The 22,523-nt window shown below is 46.5% G+C and overlaps 1 protein-coding gene across 1 annotated transcript; it reads left to right on the plus strand.

Annotated features, from left to right (window-relative positions):
* Positions 1–299: 299 nt before the first annotated feature.
* On the plus strand, positions 300–21,989 carry LOC113901079 (cytochrome P450 27C1). The gene is made up of 9 exons (XM_027554975.1): positions 300–694; positions 6,658–6,848; positions 7,589–7,788; positions 9,051–9,260; positions 10,788–10,951; positions 14,661–14,827; positions 16,180–16,258; positions 16,764–16,967; positions 21,237–21,989. The coding sequence occupies exons 1-9, from the start codon at positions 413–415 to the stop codon at positions 21,351–21,353; spliced, it is 1,614 nt and encodes a 537-aa protein (XP_027410776.1). The 5' UTR covers positions 300–412; the 3' UTR covers positions 21,354–21,989.
* Positions 21,990–22,523: the final 534 nt, after the last annotated feature.

Below are 22,523 nucleotides of genomic sequence, written 5' to 3' on the forward strand. Positions count from 1 at the left end.
AATCACAAAGAACAGGTTTTAAAATACAAAAGGAGCAAATTAGCTTTCTTTCGTCAATAGTAATTTTTAAGGAAGGAAATAATGTAAAAAATCTCAGTCGACTTTTTTTTTTGGCCATGCTTGGAAGTGGGATTGACCTTAAAACTTTGCGGTCTCAAGGAACGCTTAATTAATCGATGTGAAGAAAAAACAATAATCGCTTCATTTCTGTTGCAGTCTAATCACAGACCACCCCCTTTTCCCCAGCCTTAGGGGAGGGAGCGTTCAATAAAAGTCTGTGTAAACTGATGCCCGGGCCGTAGTACTTCGAAGGAGCGCTGCTCGAACAAGTTAAAACGGAGCAGAGAGTAACCTCAAAGAGCAGCCCTCGAAACAAAAAAACTGCTCAAACCGACCAACGCACGGGATCGCAATGGCTCTGCTGGCGCGGATCCTGAAAGCCCGTCCGAGCCCGGCGGCCGGGCGTACCGGGCTTCTGGGCGGCTGGGACGCTGGGCAGCCCCGGCTGGCCAGCTCTGGGCTCTCGGCGAGGGCGCGGGCCGAGGACAAAGGAGCGGGGCGGCCAGGGGCGTCGCAGGCCGGGGGCCGGGCAGAGGGGCCCCGAAGCCTCGCCGCCATGCCGGGGCCCCGGACCCTCGCCAACCTGGTGGAGTTCTTTGGGAAGGACGGCTTCAGCCGCATCCACGAGATCCAGGTAGCGGCGCGCGGGGGCTCTCTCCGGCGGGAGGGCGCTGGGGACGGAGCGCCGGGAAGGAGACCCGGGAAAGACGCCAGCGAGGGAAGCCCGGGGAGCTCCGGAAAGAAACCCCGGGAGAGGATGCCGGGGAGGGAGCGCCGGGGAAGGGTCCCGGGAGAGGATCCCTGGAAGCGCGCCGGAGAGGGGACCTCGGGAGGGGGCATTGAGGAGGGACGTCCGAAGAGGAAACGCCGGGAAGGGTTCCCTGGGGGCGCGCCGGGGAGGGGGCTCTGAGTGACCCGAGGAGGGGCGCCAGAGGGCAGGTCGAGGGCCGGGAGCGCCCGGGAGCCCTGGGCCCCGCGCGCCGTGCGCTCCGGCGGGCTCCCGCGCGCGGGCCTGCGGGGGAGAGGGGGAGCGGGCAGCCGCCGGGCCTTCCCCGACGGCCCCCGGGGAGGCCCAGAGGGCCGTCTCTCCACGCGGTGGGCGAGGAGCCCGTGGGTCTTTTCGCGGCCGAGGACTTGTTGCATATGCTTTTAGTCCTCTTTGCTGGTGTTTTATAATTGAAAAACAAAATCCCCCAAAGAGCGGGGGTTCGGAGGCTCCGGGTTATGTAACCTCCAAGTGATGAGAAGACAGACGAAGGTTCCTGAATCTCGGCGTCAAGCCAGGGCTGGGCAGGGCCTTAGGAAGAACCCAACCGGTCCAACAACCCTGTCGGAGTGTAGGGGAGCCCGCTCATTCTACGGTGGCTCACGTTGACCCAGAGTTTTGCCCTTCCCATGCCCACCTCAAACTTTTAATTGCAAGGTGACCCTCACCTTTAAGGCCGGCAGATCCGGTCTCTCTCACTTGCCGGGCAGCTGCTGCCCACTCTGCCCCGTCGTTTTCTCAGGGCTGCCACTCCAGCACCGGCTGTCATTTCTGGGACCTCTTCCGAGAACACCCTCTGCCCCTATTACTCCCTTCCTTTTGTTCAAAGCTTACCCTTCAGAAACTTCTCAGAGGAAGATTTTGTAACCATCCACCTGGGTTTTGGTCATTCATCCATTCCCTCAACCATTAACCTACCAGATGGTGCAGAGGCCAGGGCTACCTTTGGAGGAGCAGAAATTTCATTGATAGAAAAAGACTGGACAAGAGGAGCAGTTTTAATTTGACTAAAATTCCAGTTGGCCCCCATCTTGCCATCTGCCACATGAGCCCTACACAATTTCTTCCCAGACATGTTTCTAGGGGTCAAAAATGATTTCCTCTCTTTTCCATGTGGAATCTGAACATAAGATATCAGGATGATAGTTTTCAAATATGGTAAAAACATTATTTATTATTTGTTGGCATGTTTAATACAGGTTGCTCTAGACTGGATAAGGTTCTCTTATAACCTTTTTGCGGTGCTCTCCAGATCACCGCTACTGCCGTTCTAAGGAGGAAGAGAATTATTCTGTTATCTCAACTCCAGTTTTCTTTCACTCGACTTGTAATCAGAATGCCAGCTATAGGATCCAGGTCTTTCACTTTACATGTGGCAAACACCCAAAGCCTTGGGTGAGTGACTTGGCCATGGTCACACAGCTAGTTAGTGGCAGAGCAGACAGTGATCAGGGTGCCTGGTGTGACAGAGTGGAAGGGTCCTGAGTTACATACCAGTGATCTGCAAACACCCGTGGAGTCTTCGCCAATCAGTTATTCTCTCTGGACTGTGGTTTCCTCCTCTGTGCAGACGTCTAACATTCGTCATCCATCTCATGGGTTATTGTGAGGGCTTTGTAAGCTGTAGTAATAACCAATACATAAGAAGAATGGACACTTCTAGAACTCTTTTCATGGTTGCCCAGGCACAGTTCTAAGTCCTCCCTGGGAGGTAATTTCTATTATTTCTCCATTTTGCAGATGAGGAAACTGAGGCACAGTGGAACCTCACTTCCCAAGGTCACCCATCTGTGACCCGAGATGCCAACTCCAGAGTTTGTGCTCCAGCTGGCTAAACAAACTGAGTCTGGCTGACTGTATCATTCCATGGCCCTCCACTAAAAGGGCCATAAACTTGGTTCCTTCATTTGGTTCTTTCTGCCCCTTGGTCAGTTGCTCCCTTGTCTGCTTGTGCCCATTCAGTAGCTGGATTTCCCTGATGAATGGCCTCTCTCCCAGTCCTTCCTGTAACAGCCATGCTATCAGACACCTGGAGAAACGCCCTTCTGGGGTCACCTGTTGGTTAGGCCGAGTGGTCCTTTGGCACCTGACACATCCCAGTTGAGTCTGAGTGTCTTCATCTCCAGGCAGTGGGACTTCAACCAGGCCCGTAAAGAAGCAAACAGCTTCCACTTGAGAGCAGAAGAGTGGAGAGATGACAGACTCTCTGGCCTGCCATTTCCGTGGTTGAGAATTGGGGTGATAAGAAACGTTGGCAGATGCCAAAGAGAAATGCAGTCAATTCCGCCACGCTCAGCCCTGCCTTTGTCATGCTGAGCCATGCTTGAGAGCACTTATCTTTCATCCTTTCTCCTTCTCTCCTTCCTTCCTTAGTTATTAACTGGACAGATTAACTCATTTACATCTATTGTGATTTCCTTTTTTGGTAACAACTTTGTTGAGATATAATTCACATGTCATACAGTTCTCTCACTTGAAGTATACAGCCATCACCACAAACAAATATAGAACATTTTCATAACCTTAAAAAGAAATCCTAAAGAATACAATATATATCCTTTAGCTATTACTCACCAACCCTCCATGTCCCCCAACCTTAAGCAACTACTGATGATTTACTTTCTATCTTTATAGATTAGCCTATTCTGGACATTTCATATAAGTGGAATCATACAATATGTGGTCTTTTGTGTTTAGCTTCCTTCACTGAGCATCATGTTTTCAAGGCTCACCCATGTTGTAACATGTATCAGTACCTCATTCCTGTTTATGGATAAATAATATTCCACGTTTTGCTTATTCATTCATCAGCTAATGGACATTTGGATTGTTCCCACCTTTTGACTGTTATAAGTAATGCTGCTAGGAATATTCAGTGTAAGTTTTTGTGCAGACACATGTTTTCATTTCTTTGGGGTCTATTTCTTGGAGTGCAATTGCTGTGTCAAATAGTAACTCTGTATAGACTGTTCTTGGAGAAGGCAATGGCACCCCACTCCAGTACTCTTGCCTGGAAAATCCCATGAATGGAGGAGCCTGGTAGGCTGCAGTCCATGGAGTCACTAAGAGTCGGACACAACTGAGTGACTTCCCTTTCACTTTTCATTTTCATGCATTGGAGAAGGAAATGGCAACCCACTCCAGTGTTCTTGCCTGGAGAATCCCAGGGATGGGGGAGCCTGGTGGGCTGCCGTCTATGGGGTCGCACAGAGTCGGACACGACTGAAGCGACTTAGCAGCAGCAGCAGCATAGACTGTTCTAAAGTAGCTGCAATGGCACCCCACTCCAGTACTCTTGCCTGGAAAATCCCATGGACAGAGGAGCCTGGTAGGCTGCTGTCTATGGGGTCGCACAGAGTCGGACACGACTGAAGTGACTTAGCAGCAGTACAAGAAGGTGTTGATTTCTCCACATTCTTGCTAATACTTATTATTACCTGTCCTTTGATTATAAGCATACAAGTGCATGCAAGGTGATATCTCATTGTGGTTTTGATTTACATGTCCCTAGCGACTAATGCAATGGCACCCCACTCCAGTACTCTTACCTGGAAAATCCCATGGATGGAGGAGCCTGGTGGGCTGCAGTCCATGGGGTCGCTAAGAGTCGGACACGACTGAGCGACTTCACTTTCACTTTTCACCTTCATGCATTGGAGAAGGAAATGGCAACCCACTCCAGTGTTCTTGCCTGGAGAATCCCAGGGATGGGGGAGCCTGGTGGGCTGCCGTCTATGGGGTCGCACAGAGTCGGACACGATTGAAGCGACTTAGCAGCAGCAGCAGCAGTGACTAATGATGTTGAGCTTCTTCCCTGTGATTATTAGACATTTTGAGACCTTCTTTAGAGAAGTGTCCATTCAAATAATTGCCCAGTTTCTTAATTGAATTATTTGTTTTCTTCTCTGTTGGGTTGTAATAGTTTCCTATACATTCTGACATAAATCTCTATCCATATGTACTTTGCAAATATTTTCCCCATTCTAGGGATTGTCTTTCACTTTCTTGATAGTGAAACACATTTAAAAATTGAAGCACGTGTACAAATTGTGAGATGTCCAAACATCTATTTTTTCTTTTGTTGCTCAGGCATTTGGTATCATATCTTAAGACACTTTTGCCAAATCTTAGGCCATGAATGTTTATCCCTGTGTTTTCCTCTTAGAGTCTTGTGGGTTTGGCGCTGATGTTTTGGTCTTTGGTCCATTTTCAGGTAGTTTTTGAATGTGGTGTGAGACTAGCGTACACCTTAATTTTTGTTTGTCGCTATCCAATTTTCCCAGCATCGTATCTTAAAGAGTCTATTCTTCCCCATTTAATTGTCTTCACACCCTTGTTGAAAATCAGTTGACCATAGATGTATGGGTTTATTTCTGAGCTGTCAATTATTCCAATGATTTAGACGTCCATCCTTAGGGCAGTATCACACTGTCTTCATTACTTTCATAGTAACCTTTGAAACAGGGAAATGTTAGGCCTTCAACTTTGCTTTTTTAAAAAAGATTGTGTTTGCTGTTCTGAGTGGCTGGACTTCTGATGGGCATTATGCTGAATTTATGAATCAGTTTGGGAGGTATTACCATCTTAATAATATTGTTTTTCTTTCCTTTAACATGGATTATCTTTCCATTTGTGTATGTTTTCTTTAATTTCTTTCAATGATTTTTGTAGTTTTCAGAGTGTAAGTTTTGCAATTCTTTTATTAACTGTGTTCCCAAATGTTTTATTCTTTATGATGTTATTACAAATGGAATTGTTTTCTTAATTTTATTTTTGGGTTGTTCATTGCTAGTATATGGAAATACAATTTTATTTTTGTATATTGATCTTATATTCTGTAAGCTTACTGAACATATTTATTAGTTCTGATTTTTTTTTTTTTAGCAGGTATCTTAGAATTTTCTATATGTGAGATCATGGCATCTGTGAATAGTGATAGCTTTATTTTCCCCTTTCTAATCTGGGTGCCTTTCTTTCATTTTCTTGCTGTAGATATTTTCACAGGTTCATTACACATTGCCCACAGGCAGCTTTCTTCGAGGGGGCAGGCTGGGTGGGCTGCTGAGGGCCTAAGGGAAAGGAGCCGGCAGAGGACATTTGACTCAGAGGACATTTGACTCAGAGGACATTTAGACCCTGCAGTTAGTTCATCTACACCCCATTCCTCTTGTTGCTTCACACACTTAAGTTATTTTTAAATACACATCTTTAAAGAATTAAGAAAACTTCTGTGGATATGATTAATGATGTGAAAATATGTTTATCTCAGGAATATTTAACGTGGCCTTCTTTTTTTTTAATTAATTTTTACTGAAGTATACACCCACTCCAGTGTTCTTGCCTGGAGAATCCCAGGGACAGGGAAGCTTGATGGGCTGCTGTCTATGGGATCGCACAGAGTTGGACATGACTGAGGCGACTTAGCAGCAGCAGCAGCAGAGTTGAGTTACAATGCTGTGTTACTTTCAAGTGTACAGCAAAGTGACTTAGTTAGACATATATTGTTATCCACTCTTTTTCAGATTCTTTTCCCTTGCAGGTCATTACAGAGAACTGAGTAGAGTTCCCTGTGCTATACAACAGGTCCTTATTAGGTATCTATCTTGTATTTAATAGTGTGTGTACATCAACCCCAATCTCCAGTTGTTCCCTCCCCACTCCTTTCCCCCTTGATAACCGCAAGTAAAGCAGCCACTCTGATCAGTTCTGTATGATGTAGAGCTTCCCTCTGCCCCAGTGTTCTGCCCCCCTGACACCTAGGAGTGTCTGTATTGAAGGTGTGTCATATCTGTGTATTTTTTTACTTTTGTGATTTCTCCTTGGTATTGCAGCAGAAGCACACACGGGAATATGGAAAAATCTTCAAGTCTCACTTTGGTCCTCAGTTTGTAGTATCTGTTGCAGACCGAGACCTGGTGGCTCAGGTGCTCCGCGCGGAGGGGGCTTCGCCCCAGAGAGCCAACATGGGGTCCTGGCAGGAGTATCGAGACTTGCGGGGCAGATCCACTGGCCTTATCTCTGCGTGAGTATGTGGAGCCAGGCTGAGCCTCAGCAGGAGCAGGCAGCCCAGGGAGACTCCCTCCCTGAATTACTGGGCTCCTAAAACCAGCTATTAATAAAGCACAGAACTCCCAGGGGGACTGTCTCAAAAGAGCCTCTTGTGTGGTCTCCTGAAATCTCCTGAAATCCTCTGGGAAGAAACTTGATGGCGGGGACAGGTGGGAGGTCCCACTGACCAAGTGATGGAGAGAAACTGTTTCTCAGGCGACACTTCGTGGCTTTAGGTGTCCACGTGATGACCACCAAGGTGGCTGAAGCTCACAGAGCCCACCTGTGGACCGGGGTGAGGGTGGTGAGCTCTTGTAGGAGACCTCCAGGATGGTCTCGGAATGTCAGCATTGATTGCTTTGTGAGATTCCTGTCTCATAACCGCTTTGGTTATTATTTTGTTTTTATACACCTTTGTGTCTTCCGAGAGTTAATCAACACAGCCTCAAGCAGGGAGGAGAGCACAGTGCATCCCCCGATCCTCTGGCCCAGTTCCCATCAGTTCAGAGATTCTGTTCTTGCCTGTTTGTCCTTATACATGAGCTGGGGAGTGACACCATCACTCCCCTGTCTTTGCCGTGTCTATCCTATCGCCATTCCATTTGGATTGGCAGATCTTGTTGACTATTGCTAGGAAAATTTTGCAGAGATATTCTGAATTCCTTCCCAGAATATTGATATAAGTAAGATTATTTGAAATTCACTTTATTCTAGGGAGGGTGAACAGTGGCTCAAGATGAGAAGTGTGTTGAGACAAAGAATTCTGAAACCGAAAGATGTGGCCATTTTTGCAGGAGAAATCAACCAAGTTATTGCTGATTTAATTAAAAGAATCTACTTCCTCAAGAGCCAGGCAGAAGATGGAGATACAGTGACCAACATCAATGACCTTTTCTTCAAATACTCGATGGAAGGTGAAGTGAAGTCAGGTGGTGGGAAAGATGAAAGAATGAACGTTTGCCATCATTGAGCATTTCCTGCGTCCCAAACTGTGCTAAGCCCCATATGTATGTATGTGTAATCCTCACAGTGCTAACGGAACCAGAGTGACCACCACTGTTTTACAAATGGGGAAACTGAAAAACTACTGTCCATTTTTAATGGCAGAAACTTTGTTTCAAATTCAGGCCTCTCTAACTCAAGAACCTCGCTCCTAATTACTACACATTTTGTTTTAGCACAATTTAAAAAGCAACAGAGGGACTTCCCTGGTGGCCCAGCGGGTAAGACTCTGCACTCCTAATGCAGGGAGCCCCTGTTTGATCCCCGGGCGGCGTATTAGATCCCACATGCTGCAACTAAGACCCGGCACTGCCAAGCTTAAAAGACGCAGCAGAAATTGAGAGGGTGTGTACTGCAGTCATTCTAGCTTTTAAAACCCTTGTTAGATGGGTAGTACATTCCCGTGGTTCAAAAACCAAACCCAAAAGGTACTCATGGAAAAGTTTCCTTCTCTCCTGACCCAGCTAGGTCACCAGTTTCTTCAGGGAATATTTTACACATGTACGAAGAAATACACGTGAGCCTTGTTTTTACTTAAAAAAAAAAGGTAGCATACCAAACATTTTTTCTGAACCTGAGTTTTTTGAGAATTCTATTAGATTCCCCACTTTAACTATTTATTCACAGGCTAAGGATTGAACCCATGTCCCTTGCAGTGAGAGTGCAGAGTCTTACCCACTGGACCACCAAGGAAGTCCAGGTTTCCCATTAAAAAAAAATTAGTTTAGCTTGCTTCAAATTTAGTTTTTAAGTTAACTTTTTAAAGTTCTGGCATTAATGTTCTCTAAAAACAGTCATAAAATCAAGAGAAGTGAGTTGTAAATACACTGAGAAATCCTGCTCTTCCCTGATTCTTTGGCAGCCCTTTCCTCTCCCCCCTTAGCTCTCGGGTCTGGGGCTCCCTGATGTGTGGCCAGGAAGAGCCACCTTTTAACTCCCCAAACTCGAGCAATTGGCTGAAAGGTTGGGAATTTTGCGTCGTGGGTCTTGAACAGACTGTTGACCTGAGGGCATGGTGAGGCCGAGGGTCAGTCATCACCGAACGCACAACGTCCTGAGGATCAGAATCTGATAGAGGAAAACCTCGGGGGTAGCTACTTTTATGGGCAGGTATCTCATGTTGATTCTGTGGCTAATCCGGAAGGAGAAAAGCTGTAACCTCTCCCCTGTGCAGGAGTGGCCACCATTCTTTATGAGAGTCGCCTGGGCTGCCTGGGGAACAGCATCCCGCAGTTGACCGCGGACTACATCGAGGCCCTGGCGCTCATGTTCTGCACGTTCAAGACCTCCATGTATGCCGGCGCCATCCCTAGGTGGCTCCGCCTGCTCATCCCCAAACCCTGGCAGGAATTCTGCAGGTCCTGGGATGGACTCTTCGAATTCAGTAAGAGAAGAGTGGGGGCACCTGCTGTGGAGCCGGGTGGGCCTGACTTCCCCGCTGCTTGTGTGTCTCACACTCACACAGACAGTGGGATCACTGCAGGGGATGCCCTGGTGAAGTTATGTGCTGTTTGGACTCAAGAACTCTTAGCCTGGTTTTCTGAAGGAGCAAAAAGCACGTGGGGTGTGACTACAAGTAATGTGATTGATTTCTCATTTTTAAACTCTTTTAATTTTAACCAACATGCTTGCAGGGATAGGTGCAAGTAAGTGTTGTCTATGGGAGATGATGTCTTTAGTCCAATCATTCTGTCATTGCTTCAATCATTGAAACATTCTCAATGGAGGCTTTTTTGGACAAATTCATTTGTTGCTTACTGGGTGAAAACAAGCTGGGAGAAACCATTTTGCTCCAACCCAAGTTGAGATGAACAAAGTAAGATTAGTTTTCCAATATGGTTAAAAATTTTAGTATAAAAGAATTTTCAAAGTGCGAGATTTCCAAGATGTCTAGAACTATGTTTTTAGAACAATATTAACATTGAAAGAAGTGTCTTAAAAAAAAAAAAAAAAGAAAGAAAGAAGTGTCTTAGAGGTCAGCATTCATTTGATTTCTCTTTTTTTTTTTTTTGTGGCCAAACTGTGCTGCTTGTAGGGATCTTAGTTCCCTGACCAGGGATCGAACTTCATCCCCTACAGTGAAAGCTTGGAGTCCTAACCATTGGACTACTAGGGAATTCCCTCATTTGCGTATATGAGTTCTGATATATATAATATTCTAGCATCTTTCTGCAGTAATTTGGCCCTTTCCCTCATTCATTCTCCCTTCTGGAAACACAGTGGGAAAAAAGGATCTATATTCTTGTTACTTCACAGCTTTTTTGGCTATTACAGTAGAAAAACGAACATTTGCAAATACTTTATAGATTATTTTACAAAAAGAAGAGATATTTATCTTTCTTTCTTCGGAGTATATGTAAGTACCTCGTTGGGTTTATTCAACAATTCATGAACCCAGTAGCATCCCACCTTGCAAATAGAAGGCAGTTCCCAACCATTATTCATTTATACAAACAGCATATGGATGAAGTTCCAAGGTTGGCAGTAAACCAATGGGGGCTGTCTAGCCTCTGAACCTGTCAAAAATTGAGAGAAGTTATTGGAGGGATGAAGAGGGAATTGAGACTGAAGGGGAGATTCTTTTTTTTTTTTGTACTGGAGTATTCAGGTGGACAGCAAAGGCACTCAGCCACGCACACAGCATAAATCCATTCTGCCCAAGCCCCGCTCCCTTCCAGGCTGCCGCATGGCATCGAGCTGCGTTCCATGTGCTATACAAGAAGTCCTTGTTGGCTGTCCACGTCAAATATAGCACTGTGTACGTGTCCATCCCCTAGCCTCCCATCTTGCCCTAGTCGCCCTCCCCCACTGGAAGTTCCGTGAGTCTGTTTTGTAAATAAGTTCATTTGTATCACTTGAAGAGGTGATTCTTAATCAAACTTCTTCCAACAGAAACACTGTTTTCAAACAGGCCAAATTCACGTTGACAACAAGCTGAGGGACATACGGTGCCAGATGGAAAGAGGGGAGAGAGTGCGAGGAGGGCTGCTCACCTACCTCTTCCTCAGCCAGGAACTGACACTGGAGGAAATCTACGCCAACATGACCGAGATGCTGCTGGCCGGTGTAGACACGGTGAGCTCTCACGAGTCCTTCTTTCTCAACAGACACACAATGGTTAGAGTCTAGGACCTTTCTAAGAAATCCGACGGAAATCCGACGGATGGCGGATACTTCAAAAGGACTGTGCGTGTTTGTACTAGCTGAGCGTCTGCTTCGCTGCTGCACATCTCCAGAAGAAAACTCCACTTTTTCTCTTTTTAAAAATATGTGTAAAATGTAAAACTAAGGTGCACAGTGAATTCTGTAAAGAACATAACCAAGTTCCACAATCATGCACACAAAGTAACAATTTAAAAAAATATTTTATGACTTTTTTACTGGAGTATAGCTGCTTTCCAATGTTGTGTTAGTCTCTGCTGTACATCAAAGTGAATCAGCCGCATGTAGAGGTGTATCCCCTCTTCCTTGGGCTGCCTTCCCATTTAGGTCACCATCGAGCATTAACTAGAGTTCCTGTGCTAAATAACACGCTTTAAAGTTTAAAATCCTGATTTGCAAGCGTTTCTCCATTGTTTCATAATATCAGAAATGCAGAGAGCACAGACATGAAAAGCCCTCTTATTTATCACCTAAAATATTCTGGGTTATGGAAAACTCCCCAGTTCATTTGATAAGGCCAGCATAACTTCAAAACCTGCTAAAGGAAGCGTAAGGAAAGAAATGTTTAATAAGCACTTTGCTTTAATATGTGTATGTATCAGTTTAAAATAAAATCTGAATGAATAGATTCAATCAGTGTAGCAGATGGATAATATACTATGACCAAGGAGAGCTCAATATCAGAATGAAACAAAGCACTGACCACTGATTTGGAGGAAATTCTGTACCCTATTGCTAAGTGAAAAATGAAGGTGCAGAAAAGCGAGTATCCTGTGTTCACGTTAGTAAAACCAGCTTTGCCCCCGCCGCCGTCCACGTGCAGGCGCACCTCTGAGCGGTTGCTGGGCATGGGGGAAGTGTGGGACCTGCACACCGGATGCACGCACAGGCGCACCTCTGAGCGGTTGCCGGGCATGGGGGAAGTGTGGGACCCGAACACTGGATGGTTACCGCGGGCTCCCTGACTGGGGCGGGGGTGCTACAGGGATGCTGAGAAAGATAGTGGTGAAATAGGAAAAAGGAGGGCCAGGCTTTCAGTAATGTGGAGGAAGTCAGTTGCGTGAAATAATTAAGATTCAGTAGTAAATGTGGTGATTGTGCGTGTCTGTAAGTATCCTTTTGTTCTCACAGGATCTTCTGAAGTAGGTGTTATTGTCCTCGATTAACGGGTGGAAAGATGAAACAGCAAAGATTACCTCAAGGTTTTTCCTTCACACGAGTGCTTCCTGGACTTGAGGAAAGCATGAATCTCCCTTTTAGAGGGAGAAGAAAACCTATGGTTGACATTTTTAGTGACATGATGTCACTTAAGTAAAAGCAGAAAAACTTCACATAAATTCATTACTCTTATAGATCATCTTCAACAATAAAACAAAATGTATGTATATGAAATGCAAACTAATCAATGCACTCAGTTCCAGCAATGAAAATTCTAATTAACGGTGTGAATGTGACTTCGTGTGGCTTTGAGTGGGGAACCAGTGTTGGAATGCACAGCCCAGCCCTAAGCTGATTCAGATGTGTGGTACTCTTGCCCCCTCGTGGTAACTTTGCAGAAAGGACCCATTCCTACCTGAAGGAACCTTCAGGAGACAAAAGCTTGCAACGTTATGCTCATTTAAAAAAAAAATGTTATTTTAAAAAGCCAACTTTGTTGTAGCATAATTTGTGCACAACCAACTATGTCCATTTAAGTGGTACAATTCAGTACAGATTGTTGACAGATACAGTATAAATACAAATGCTATCATTTTTTAAACCAACACCACAATCAACATCCTGGACATTTTTATCATCTCTGCAAGTTCTTCACCCTCATTTCAGTCCATCCCTCCCATACCCCCGCCCCTGGCAATAGCAGCCACTGTACATAAGTTTGCATTTTTCTAGAAATTTATATAAATGGAATCATATGGTGTGTATTTTGTGTCTGGCTTCCTTCACGCAGTGAAATGATTTTTGAGATTCATGCATGTTGTTGCTTATAAAGATATTTATTTATTTATTTTTTATTATTGAATAGTTGGCATCACTGATTCAATGGCCCTGAGTTTGCGCAAGCTCCAGGAGATGGTGAGGGACAGGGACACTAGCATGCTGCAGTCCATGGGCTTGCAAAGAGTCGGATACGACTGAGTGACTGAACAACAACAATTACTGAATAGTATTCCATTGTATGGAGAAGGCAATGGCACCCCACTCCAGTACCCTTGCCTGGAAAATCCCATGGACGGAGGAGTCTGGTGGGCTGCAGTCCGTGGGGTCACTACGAGTCGGACATGACTGAGCGACTTCACTTTCACTTTTCACTTTCATGCATTGGAGAAGGAAATGGCAACCCACTCCAGTGTTCTTGCCTGGAGAATCCCAGGGATGGGAGACCCTGGTGGGCTGCTGTCTATGGGGTCACACAGAGTCAGACACGACTGAAGCGACTTAGCAGCAGCAGCAGCATTCCATTGTATGCCTATACCACATGTGGTTTTTCCATGAAACTGTGATTTTAATAGAAATTTTCTGTTCTCTTGATCGGAAGCATCTAATTTATTTCCTTACCATTTACAGGAGGAACTTGCATATTATATTATGTATTACAGTAGAGCTGTCCTATAAACACTTACGGACTATATCCTCTAAAAGTCCGTAATATCTATCGGAGGGAAATAATGTCAATGACTTACTTAAGTTAGTCTTTTTAGTTGAAAGGAAGGGCTCTTTACTGTGGAATGTCCTTGTTTACAAGCAAGTGAAATATAGTCACATAGATAATAGTATTGATTTTAGTGAAAATCTTGGAACCTAGGATATAGAATAGAATTATTCTCAATAACCAGAAATTCCGTCTTCAATCTAGGAAGTGGTAGAAACAGTGATACTGCTTCGTGCAAATGCCGTCCAGTCCTCATATGGTAGTTTGCTTGATAAGCACACGGGAACAATGAATGGACCATTAATAGACCCATGGCTGCCCCCTCTCCACCCTTACTCCCTGACTCCCACATCTCCTCATCTGATTAGGGCAACCAGAGCAGGCCTGGCCCAGCCACAGGCCTGCGGCATGCTGTTCTCAGCTTGATGGGCAGCCTCAAGCCCTTCTTAGCAAAACCCAAGTGACCCTTGTAAAGAAAGTTGCAGAAAGTTCTAGGCACAACCTCCAGGCTTGACCAGCATTCCTATGGGCCCACAGACTCCAGGGAAGAGGAGGCGAGTTGCTCTTCAATGATTTTCTAAGATTACTTTTTATTTTTGGCCACGTCATGTCGCTTGCAGGATCTTAGTTCCCTGGCCAGGGATTGAACCCAGGCCCTCGGCAGGAAAAGCACTGAGACCTAACTGGGCTGCTGCGGAATTCCCGCTCTTCAGTGATTTTTAAAAAGTTCTAAAATAATGTTTCCTGTAGCTCATTATTGAAAAAAACACTTGGATCCCATAGCTGACACTACTTTCCCAAGATACCTGGAGGAGTTAGGGGGATCGTCTCCTGTTTGGGTAACATGTACAACGCCCTGACAGAGTTTCACCTGCACTTATTCTCTTGTGACCTCATGCCCAGTGCTTCCTGCTGCGGAAATCCTTGGCTTCATTCAAGACACGTGCCCCTGTCTGCCGGTTTCTTTCTTAGACATCGTTCACATTGTCCTGGGCAGTGTATCTCCTCGCAAGGCACCCAGAAGTGCAGCAGGCCCTGTACCGGGAGATCGTGAGGAATCTGGGCGAAAGGCACGTTCCCACGGCCGCAGACGTCCCCAAAGTCCCACTGGTCCGAGCTCTGCTTAAGGAAACCTTGAGGTAAAAGGCTCACCAAAATTTATGTCAAAAACCATGTCCGTTACATCTGATTCTTCATCATGATGATTGTGGCTTTGACTTAAAAACTGGGTCCTAAACCAATACTCCAGTGACCCTTGGTGGCTGAAATGTTTAGGAAGAAGGAACTCATGACCATTTTATTTCCTCTCTACTCTCTTCAGAGCAGGAGAAATGTGTTCTGTTTTAGAGTTGGAAATATTCATTTCTTCATTAAGACCTTCATTACTCTTTTTTTGTGGCCATACCACATAGGATGTGGGGTGGAGTTCCTCTGCCAGGAACCGAACGTGTGCCCTGCGTTGGGTGTGGGAAACGTTATCACTGGACTACAAGGGAAGTGCCCTTGAAGATATTAAGAGCCACGCTCAAACTTTGCACTCACTCTGGACATTCGCTTCACCAGCCGTTTCCCAGTGTGCTCCTTGAAGGATAAAGCAGAACCAGAGTGATCGTCAGGAGAATGTACTGGGGTGTTTGGCCAGTTACCACATGTGTTTCCAAGATCCTGTGGTCTTGTATAAACCTCTGAGTTGGGCTGGAGATGCCAAGTAGTGAGGCTCCTCTGCTCCCTGACGGGGCTTTACCGACACGGGGAAGGCCAGAGCGTGAGGGATATAAGTGATGTTGGGCAGCCTTGGGTGGGAGGAGGTGGGATTAGGTAACCAGTGAAGGTTCTTCCTCCTGTGAGGGTCAGGATTCTGACTTCCTCTATGGAGGGAATGCCATGACAAGGAACAAGGGTTATTCACAAAATACTCACTAAAATAATTCTCGTAAACCTGACTTGATAATGATGTTTCAAGTCGTATTGCATCCTCAATCTTCAGCATGAGATTTAATCTTAAAAAAAAAAAAAAAAAGCCAGTTGTGTGTTAACTGGTATTTGTCAATTAAAATTATATTCAGAGTTTTCGTAGGTCACCTCTCAGAGAGTCTGAAAATTAAAGTATAGTTCTCAGAATTTATTTCCTGGAACCCTGAGTCCTAAGAACTATTCCTTGATAAAGAGTTCCCATGCATGCATGTATTTCAGAAATCCAGAATTATTCCTCTTGGGAGCATAATAACACACTGAAAGCTTTTCTTTGTGTTTTGTAATCTTTCTTGACTGTGAGACCTTTTAAAAAATTTTTATTTTTAACTGGAGGATAATTGCTTTACAATGTTGTGTGAGGCTTTTTTGAGTCCTTCTGAGGACCACAAAGGTTCTTGCAAGATTTTCCCATTTAATTTTTAGAAAATGAAAATGGCATTGTATCCAGACTTTTATATGTTTGATAAACTATTCTGAAAGTCTCCGCTCCTTTCTGGCCTCCGTTGGCTCTCTCCAGGCTGTTTCCAGTGCTGCCGGGGAACGGCCGGGTCACCCAAGAGGACCTGATTGTTGGCGGGTATCTGATTCCCAGAGGCGTGAGTCTGGTGGGCACAGTGGGGCTGGCTGAGCTGGGGAGGCTGGATTGGAAATTTGCTTCCACGTTTAGGATGTCCTTGTTCCTGTGTGAATTTCTGTAGATTTCCTTTTCTTCTGCATGTGTTTTTAGGATGAAGATGGGGCTTTAGGAGCAAGGAGAGGTTTACTGTGTGATATTGCTCTGGCAAAAACAAAGTCAGATAATTCTGTAGCTCATATGACCATTCCACCCTCCCTCCCCTGGAGGCTCCGTGAAAGCAGAAGGTCCCTCAGGGGGAGTTTCTGAAGGACTTGAATTGCCTTCTCTGTGGCATTGAGGTTCATTCAGGGTGGGGTATGCTTTGAAGGGGGACCTACCATCCTGGGTCTGCACGGCCTCTTGGGCCCTTACATGGCTTGTCCCAGCCCAGAGCACCTCTGGAGGGTCCGCCCAGCCAGGGCTATGGCCTCTGCTCTGCTTTCCCTGGATTCCATTCTTTATTCCTTTTCTTATGGTTTGCACAGACCCAGCTGGCCCTCTGCCACTATGCCACATCCTATGAGGATGAGAACTTCCCTCGGGCCAAGGAGTTCCGGCCTGAGCGCTGGCTGCGGCAAGGAAACCTGCGCAGGGTTGACAATTTCGGGTCCATCCCCTTCGGCTACGGGGCTCGAAGCTGCATCGGGCGGAGGATTGCAGAGCTGGAGATCCACCTGCTCGTGATCCAGGTAAGCCTTAGGGGCTCAGTGGCCCGTGGGCTTGGTCTAGGTGACTGGGCTCAGCTGGATCAAGACCTAGATGGAAAAAAGGGAAAAAGAATTTTGAAAACTTTACGAGCTTCCTGTTAAATCCTGTTTATGTGTTAAAATGCCTCCTGCTCCCCTGCAGGAGCCATCTCTGGTCACATGGCCACCTGCCCTGTCTCTGCTTCTTTCCTCCTTGGAGTCGTGTGGGCAGAACTGGGAGGGGTGTATGTGGGCGGGGACGGGAAGCTCCCAGGGGAGCTCTGCAGATGGGTGCGTGGGAGGTGTTCAGGAGTGGCCCTCAAACACCATGGGTCACCCTGTCACCAGGAGCTCCCGGCCACAGAGAGAGTCACTTAGTGGGTCTGGGGTGGGTTCCAGGTGATTCTGAGGGCAGTGTCCGTGGGCTGCACTCGGTCTAAGAAAATGCACGTGCTGGGCGTGGGGGCAGCTCCACCCACCCCTGTGGATGCTGTTCAAGTCCCGGCCTCCCAGGCTCCTCCCTTCCGAGCCTGTCAGTCTTGTCACTGTCACTGGGGAGGATGTCACGCTTGCCCCCCGAGGCCCCTTCATCACCTCGTTTTATGTGAATCAGCCTTGTACACAGGGAGGTGGTTCTCCAGCTTGTTTGGGTTTCAAAACCTCAGGCAGGCTTGGTGTTGGTGAGAGAAAACCTTACACGTGAATCTCTAAGTGTGCAAGTGTTTACTTTTGTGCTTGTACAGAATCCGAGTTCAGGCTGCGGCCGGAAGTAAACAATGACTGAAGGAAATTTTATAAGAGAAAACCTGTAGTAGAGAAAACTCTACCCATTATCCTTTCCCACAGATTTGGGAAGCCTGCCACGGAAAACCTTGGCCCAAGGTTCCGGAGCTACTGTCGTTGACCCCAGGCTTTGGAAGCGTGAGGGGATGGCCTGGGGACGCATCTCCCCCTTTTACTGATAAGAAAGCTGAGTCTCAGCTTTCAGTGCAGTTGGAGCCACTTGCCACCGTTGTGGCGTGGCAGGTGTGGGGCACTGGGCAGGCGTCCTGCCTCCCACCTACACTTCCCCATGTGTCACTGAGGTGCTTCCTGCAGGCTGTTGGAGCCCAGGGCAGAACATGCAGGGACTGGGACCTTTGCAGATGATGGCATCAGAGAGCATAAGGGATGGGGAAGCCTGGCCAGCCTGGTGGGGATTCTGGGTGGTTGGCATGGGGAGGCAGGCTTGGGGGAGGTGAGGGGCCACTGCCAGGGGAGGCTGGTGTGGAAGGGGTGGCTGGACCGTCGTGCGGTCATCCCGTCTCTATGGGCATGCCAGTGGCTGCAGCTCAGCAGGGCCGAGTTGTGTCTCTTCCCGCCATGAGCCCCACAGACACTATCCAGGCTCAGTCGTGGACAAAGTGGAGACAGGTCCGTGCGGAGGGGATGGTGGCTTCAGGCAAACGGACTCCAGTCCCACTTCTGCCAGTCTGTCGTTCTGACACCCTGGGCAGGCCGCTCCGCAACTCTCTGAGCCTGTTCCTCATCCACAAAGTGGGCCAGATACCTGCCTCTTGGGTGTGTGAGGGGTGAAAGTGGTCTGTGCACAGAGTCTGGGTGGCAGCCTTTGGGGTTTGCATGCCTGTTCTCGGTGTCTGCTCCCAGGGACTGGGAAGGCCCTGGCTCCCTGAGTGATGCTGTGGGCTCCACGGGCACATCTCTGACAGGCAGAGTTCATTGCTTGCTGAGAGCCATTCAGACAGCTGGCAGGGAGCTCACTGCCTCCTGGCTCTGATGGCCTGGACAGTTACAGGGGACGCCAAGGACAAGAGGCAGCTGAGGGCCCAGATGGGTGGACTGGGAGAGGATCAGAAACGGCGTGTTTGGTGGTGGGGACCAGGGTTTTATTTGCTTCTGTTAACATACTTGTGTACCTGATGAAGTTCTTGCTTCAAGAGTTCTCATTTCTACTGCAAGTGTAGAGAGGGAAAATCATTATTTGTTATTTCCAAGAGAGAAAAAGAAAAAGGAAAGGCACAGATAAACAGCACTAGAAATGAGAAAAAAGGCATAGCTGCAAATGCCGTGGAGGATTATTTTTAAATCAAGAAAAGACTGCAAACAGCTATTTTTCTTTTTTTACAGAAATGCCCTGTCACCAAACCAAGTATGTTCAGGAATGCAAGGATGGCCCACCTCAGGATAGAATTTATCACAATGGGAGAAATTAATGGACAAAATTTTATGACCATCTCCCAAAATAACTGATAAAATTCAACACCCATTCATGAAGAAAATCTCTTAGCACAACAACAATGGAAGGGCTTTCCTTCAGCAAATAAATAGTGTCTATCCCAACAGAACAGAGACTGTGCCTGTGGCCTGGGAAGGCCATGGGAAGGCATGGATTGGTTTTAATGCTGCAATAATAACATGTTTTCTTGAAATCAGGAATAAGACATTCATATTGCACAGAGAATGTTTGGAAGATACACCTCTGCTCCTTGGGAGGCAGAGTCTTGAAGTGGAATGAGGGCCTTGTTTTTTGTTTTTATGCCTCCTGCATAGTTTTACTTTTTCAGTGAGCATGTACTGCCATTCAGAAAGGCAGAAAATCCATGTGGGATGTTGGCCTTAGAGTGAGAAGTGCGTGTGCGTCCTCCCACTGCCACAGGGGGCTGTGCCAGCAGTTCTATAAGGTCAGAACAAAGAGTCAGAGATCCGATGTTGAGGTGACGGCCTCTTGATGCCAGAGCATTCTAGATCTGCCTGAACGCGGGTCATTGCGCTTGGCTCTCTAACGATGACAAGGGGTAGTTCGGTCTGTGTCTTCACTGCAGCCCCGCTCCCTGCCTGACCCCCGCCCAGCTCACCTGAAGGACCCATCAGTGCACACTGTTGCTTTGCCTGGGAGACGAGGCTGGAGAGTCGGGGTGGAGCGGGTTGGGGCGCCCGCATCCCATGTGGTGATACAGGTTCTCCAGCGCCTATGCTCTGTTAGGTGGTTGGAGTGGGGGAGGGAACAGTGGCTGTCTGCCCCTTGCACGGTCCACCCGGGCTTGTGAGTCAGGCCCTGCCTCCCCTCCAGGGACCAGTGCAGTTCTGACAGAGGTTGGTAGAGGAGGTTGCCTTTTTTTCCTCTAAGCTTAGAGGTGATTTTGAAAATCAGGCCATGGCCAATTGATGGGGACATTAGTGCTTGAGGCTGATGGGTCCTTAGGTGCTCTTTAAAGCTGGTCATTTAGATACTTTGCAGTTTCACCCTGAGAGAGAGGACTACTTCTGCTTTGGAACCATAGAAGTGAGAAATGGAATCAAAGGTGCAAATGAAGAATATTTAAATTAAGGACAGTAATGGGTGAAGTCTGGATGCTCTGCCTCCTCCTGACAGCTGTGTGTGTCCCACCACTGAGGTGGCTGCAGATTCTAAACCTTGGAATTTCACTTTGTTCTTTTCTCCTTCCTTTCTCCTTTGATTCCTTCTCTTTCTAGACCTACAGTGGAACCAATAGAGTTAGAATTTTGAACTGGCTAATAAAATATAAGTTATTTGAACATTTTGTTACCAAGCAAAGTTCATGTGCCCAACACACTGAGGCCAAACCAACCAAAACATCAGATTTTGGAGCAGTAAAAGGTTTATTACAGAGTCAAGCAGGAAGAATGGGTGGCTTGTGCTCAAAACCCTTGATCTAGTCAATGGTTTGGGGGGAGAAACTTTTCTAGGCAAAATTTGGGTTGCGGCTGCAGGGTGCATGACTTTCTTCTGGTTGGTTGATGGTAAGTTGACAGGGCGGTGCTCCAGGAATCTTGTGTTCAGCGTGACTTTACCCTCTTCCACCTAGGTGGGGTCCTTAGTTCTGCAGAAGAGCTCTAGTACACTGTTATGTGTATCCCTTGAGGAGGAATCAGGACTCTGACTGCTGTCCCCTTGGTTCTGCATCCCCTCCCTTCACTAATTAGTAACTGGGTGATTCCCTCTTTGGAACTCAGGGAAGGTCAAGGAGGCCTAATGAAGCCTATTTCTTTCAAGCAAGAAATGCGGGACATGAAGGCTTTTGTGCCCAGGAACCCCACAAAATCCTACTCAGTTTCAGTTCTGCCTGCATATCTGTTCCATGGACCTCCCAGTAAGTCACTGGATGTGCCGGACTCCCGATCAGGACATGACGCTGTTTCTCACGTCTCTTGTTCCCTTGGTTTCCTGCAGCTGGAGCTATGATGAGAGTGCCGGTGCTGCAGAGTTTCTGCTATCCCAATTTTAAAACCCTTCTCTCTTTCTCGTTTTAGCTGCTTCAGCATTTTGAGATCAAAACATCTCCTTGGACTAAAACTGTTCATGCAAAAACCCATGGGCTTCTGATGCCAGGGGAGCCCATCCACGTGCGTTTTGTTAACAGAAAATGAGCCTGGCGTTTTTCACCCAGCCACCAGACCGACACACAGCAGGTATCTGTGGGCCATGGATGACGGCAGGGAAGGAAAGAATCCCTTCTCAGGCGATCTTGGTCGTAGACTGGCCTCCTTGGTCCTGGGAAACTTTGAAATCTTTTTGCAAAGTAATGTGAGAAGATTGCTTTTGCATTCCAGAGTTGCCTTTTTTTTGGTTTGTTTTTTGAGTAACAGCTGTTGAGAAGCCAGTGGCACTGAATTCTCAGGCCTCATATGGTGTCTTGCCCTTGGACTCTCCTCTGCATTTGGGCCAAGAAGTGTTGGTATACTTACAGATTCAGTGCTTGAACATACCTTCTCTGATACTGCATCAGGACTGCATCTTAGGACAGAATTCCAACTTCTTATCTTGAAGAGGAAACATTAGAGGCTTCTGTAGAACAGACCTGTGGTTGCCAAGGAGGGTGGGTGAGGGAGAGAAAGATTGGGTATGTAGAATTAGCTGTATAGTACAGGAAACTGTATTCAGTATCCTGGGATAAGCCATAATGTAAAGGAAAATGAAAAAGAATGTACATATATGTATAACTGAATCACTTGCTGTACAGCAGAACTTAACATTGTAAATCAACTGTAATAAAATAAATTTTAAAAAAGAATGCTTCTGTAATACCATAATTTTGGGAAGTGACTCATATGGGGACTTGAACCCACATGCCAGGACTTGAACACAGCCTAAATCTGACTGGAACTTGAACCAGTGGTCTTTTAATTAGAATCACTCACCTGGGGTCTGGACTTACTGAGGCTCAGGTTCTTTGTGTCTCAGTGCAGAAAGAATTCAATGAGAGACATATTAATAGGTAAGCGGTGGGTTTGTTTAGAGAGATGCACATTGCATAGACAGCATGCAGCCTATCTCAGCAGGCAAGAGTGGCCTGGGGAGAAACACACTCCCTGTTCTCCTCCTGGCCAGAGTCTAAACCTCCTGCCTAGGGTTCAGGATGGGGAACACATGTATACCTGTGACAGATTCATTTTGATATATGGCAAAACCAATACAATATTGTAAAGTTAAATAAAATAAAATTTAAAATAAATAAATAAATAAAAGAATGGTGGCACACAAAAAAGAGGCATTTTAACTTTGGACTTTAATAAAAGAGTAAATTCAACAAGGACCTA

This window comes from Bos indicus x Bos taurus, chromosome 2 (genome assembly GCF_003369695.1).
Source record: "Bos indicus x Bos taurus breed Angus x Brahman F1 hybrid chromosome 2, Bos_hybrid_MaternalHap_v2.0, whole genome shotgun sequence".
Taxonomy (NCBI): domain Eukaryota; kingdom Metazoa; phylum Chordata; class Mammalia; order Artiodactyla; family Bovidae; genus Bos; species Bos indicus x Bos taurus.

Excerpts from the sequence above, each read along its gene's own strand:
- LOC113901079 (XM_027554975.1), top strand. The coding sequence starts at position 413 with ATGGCTCTGCTGGCGCGGATCCTGAAAGCCCGTCCGAGCCCGGCGGCC. Across the intron at positions 9,261-10,787 it reads GGATGGACTCTTCGAATTCA|GCCAAATTCACGTTGACAAC; the intron begins GTAAGAGAAGAG and ends GTTTTCAAACAG. Across the intron at positions 16,259-16,763 it reads GGTATCTGATTCCCAGAGGC|ACCCAGCTGGCCCTCTGCCA; the intron begins GTGAGTCTGGTG and ends TGGTTTGCACAG.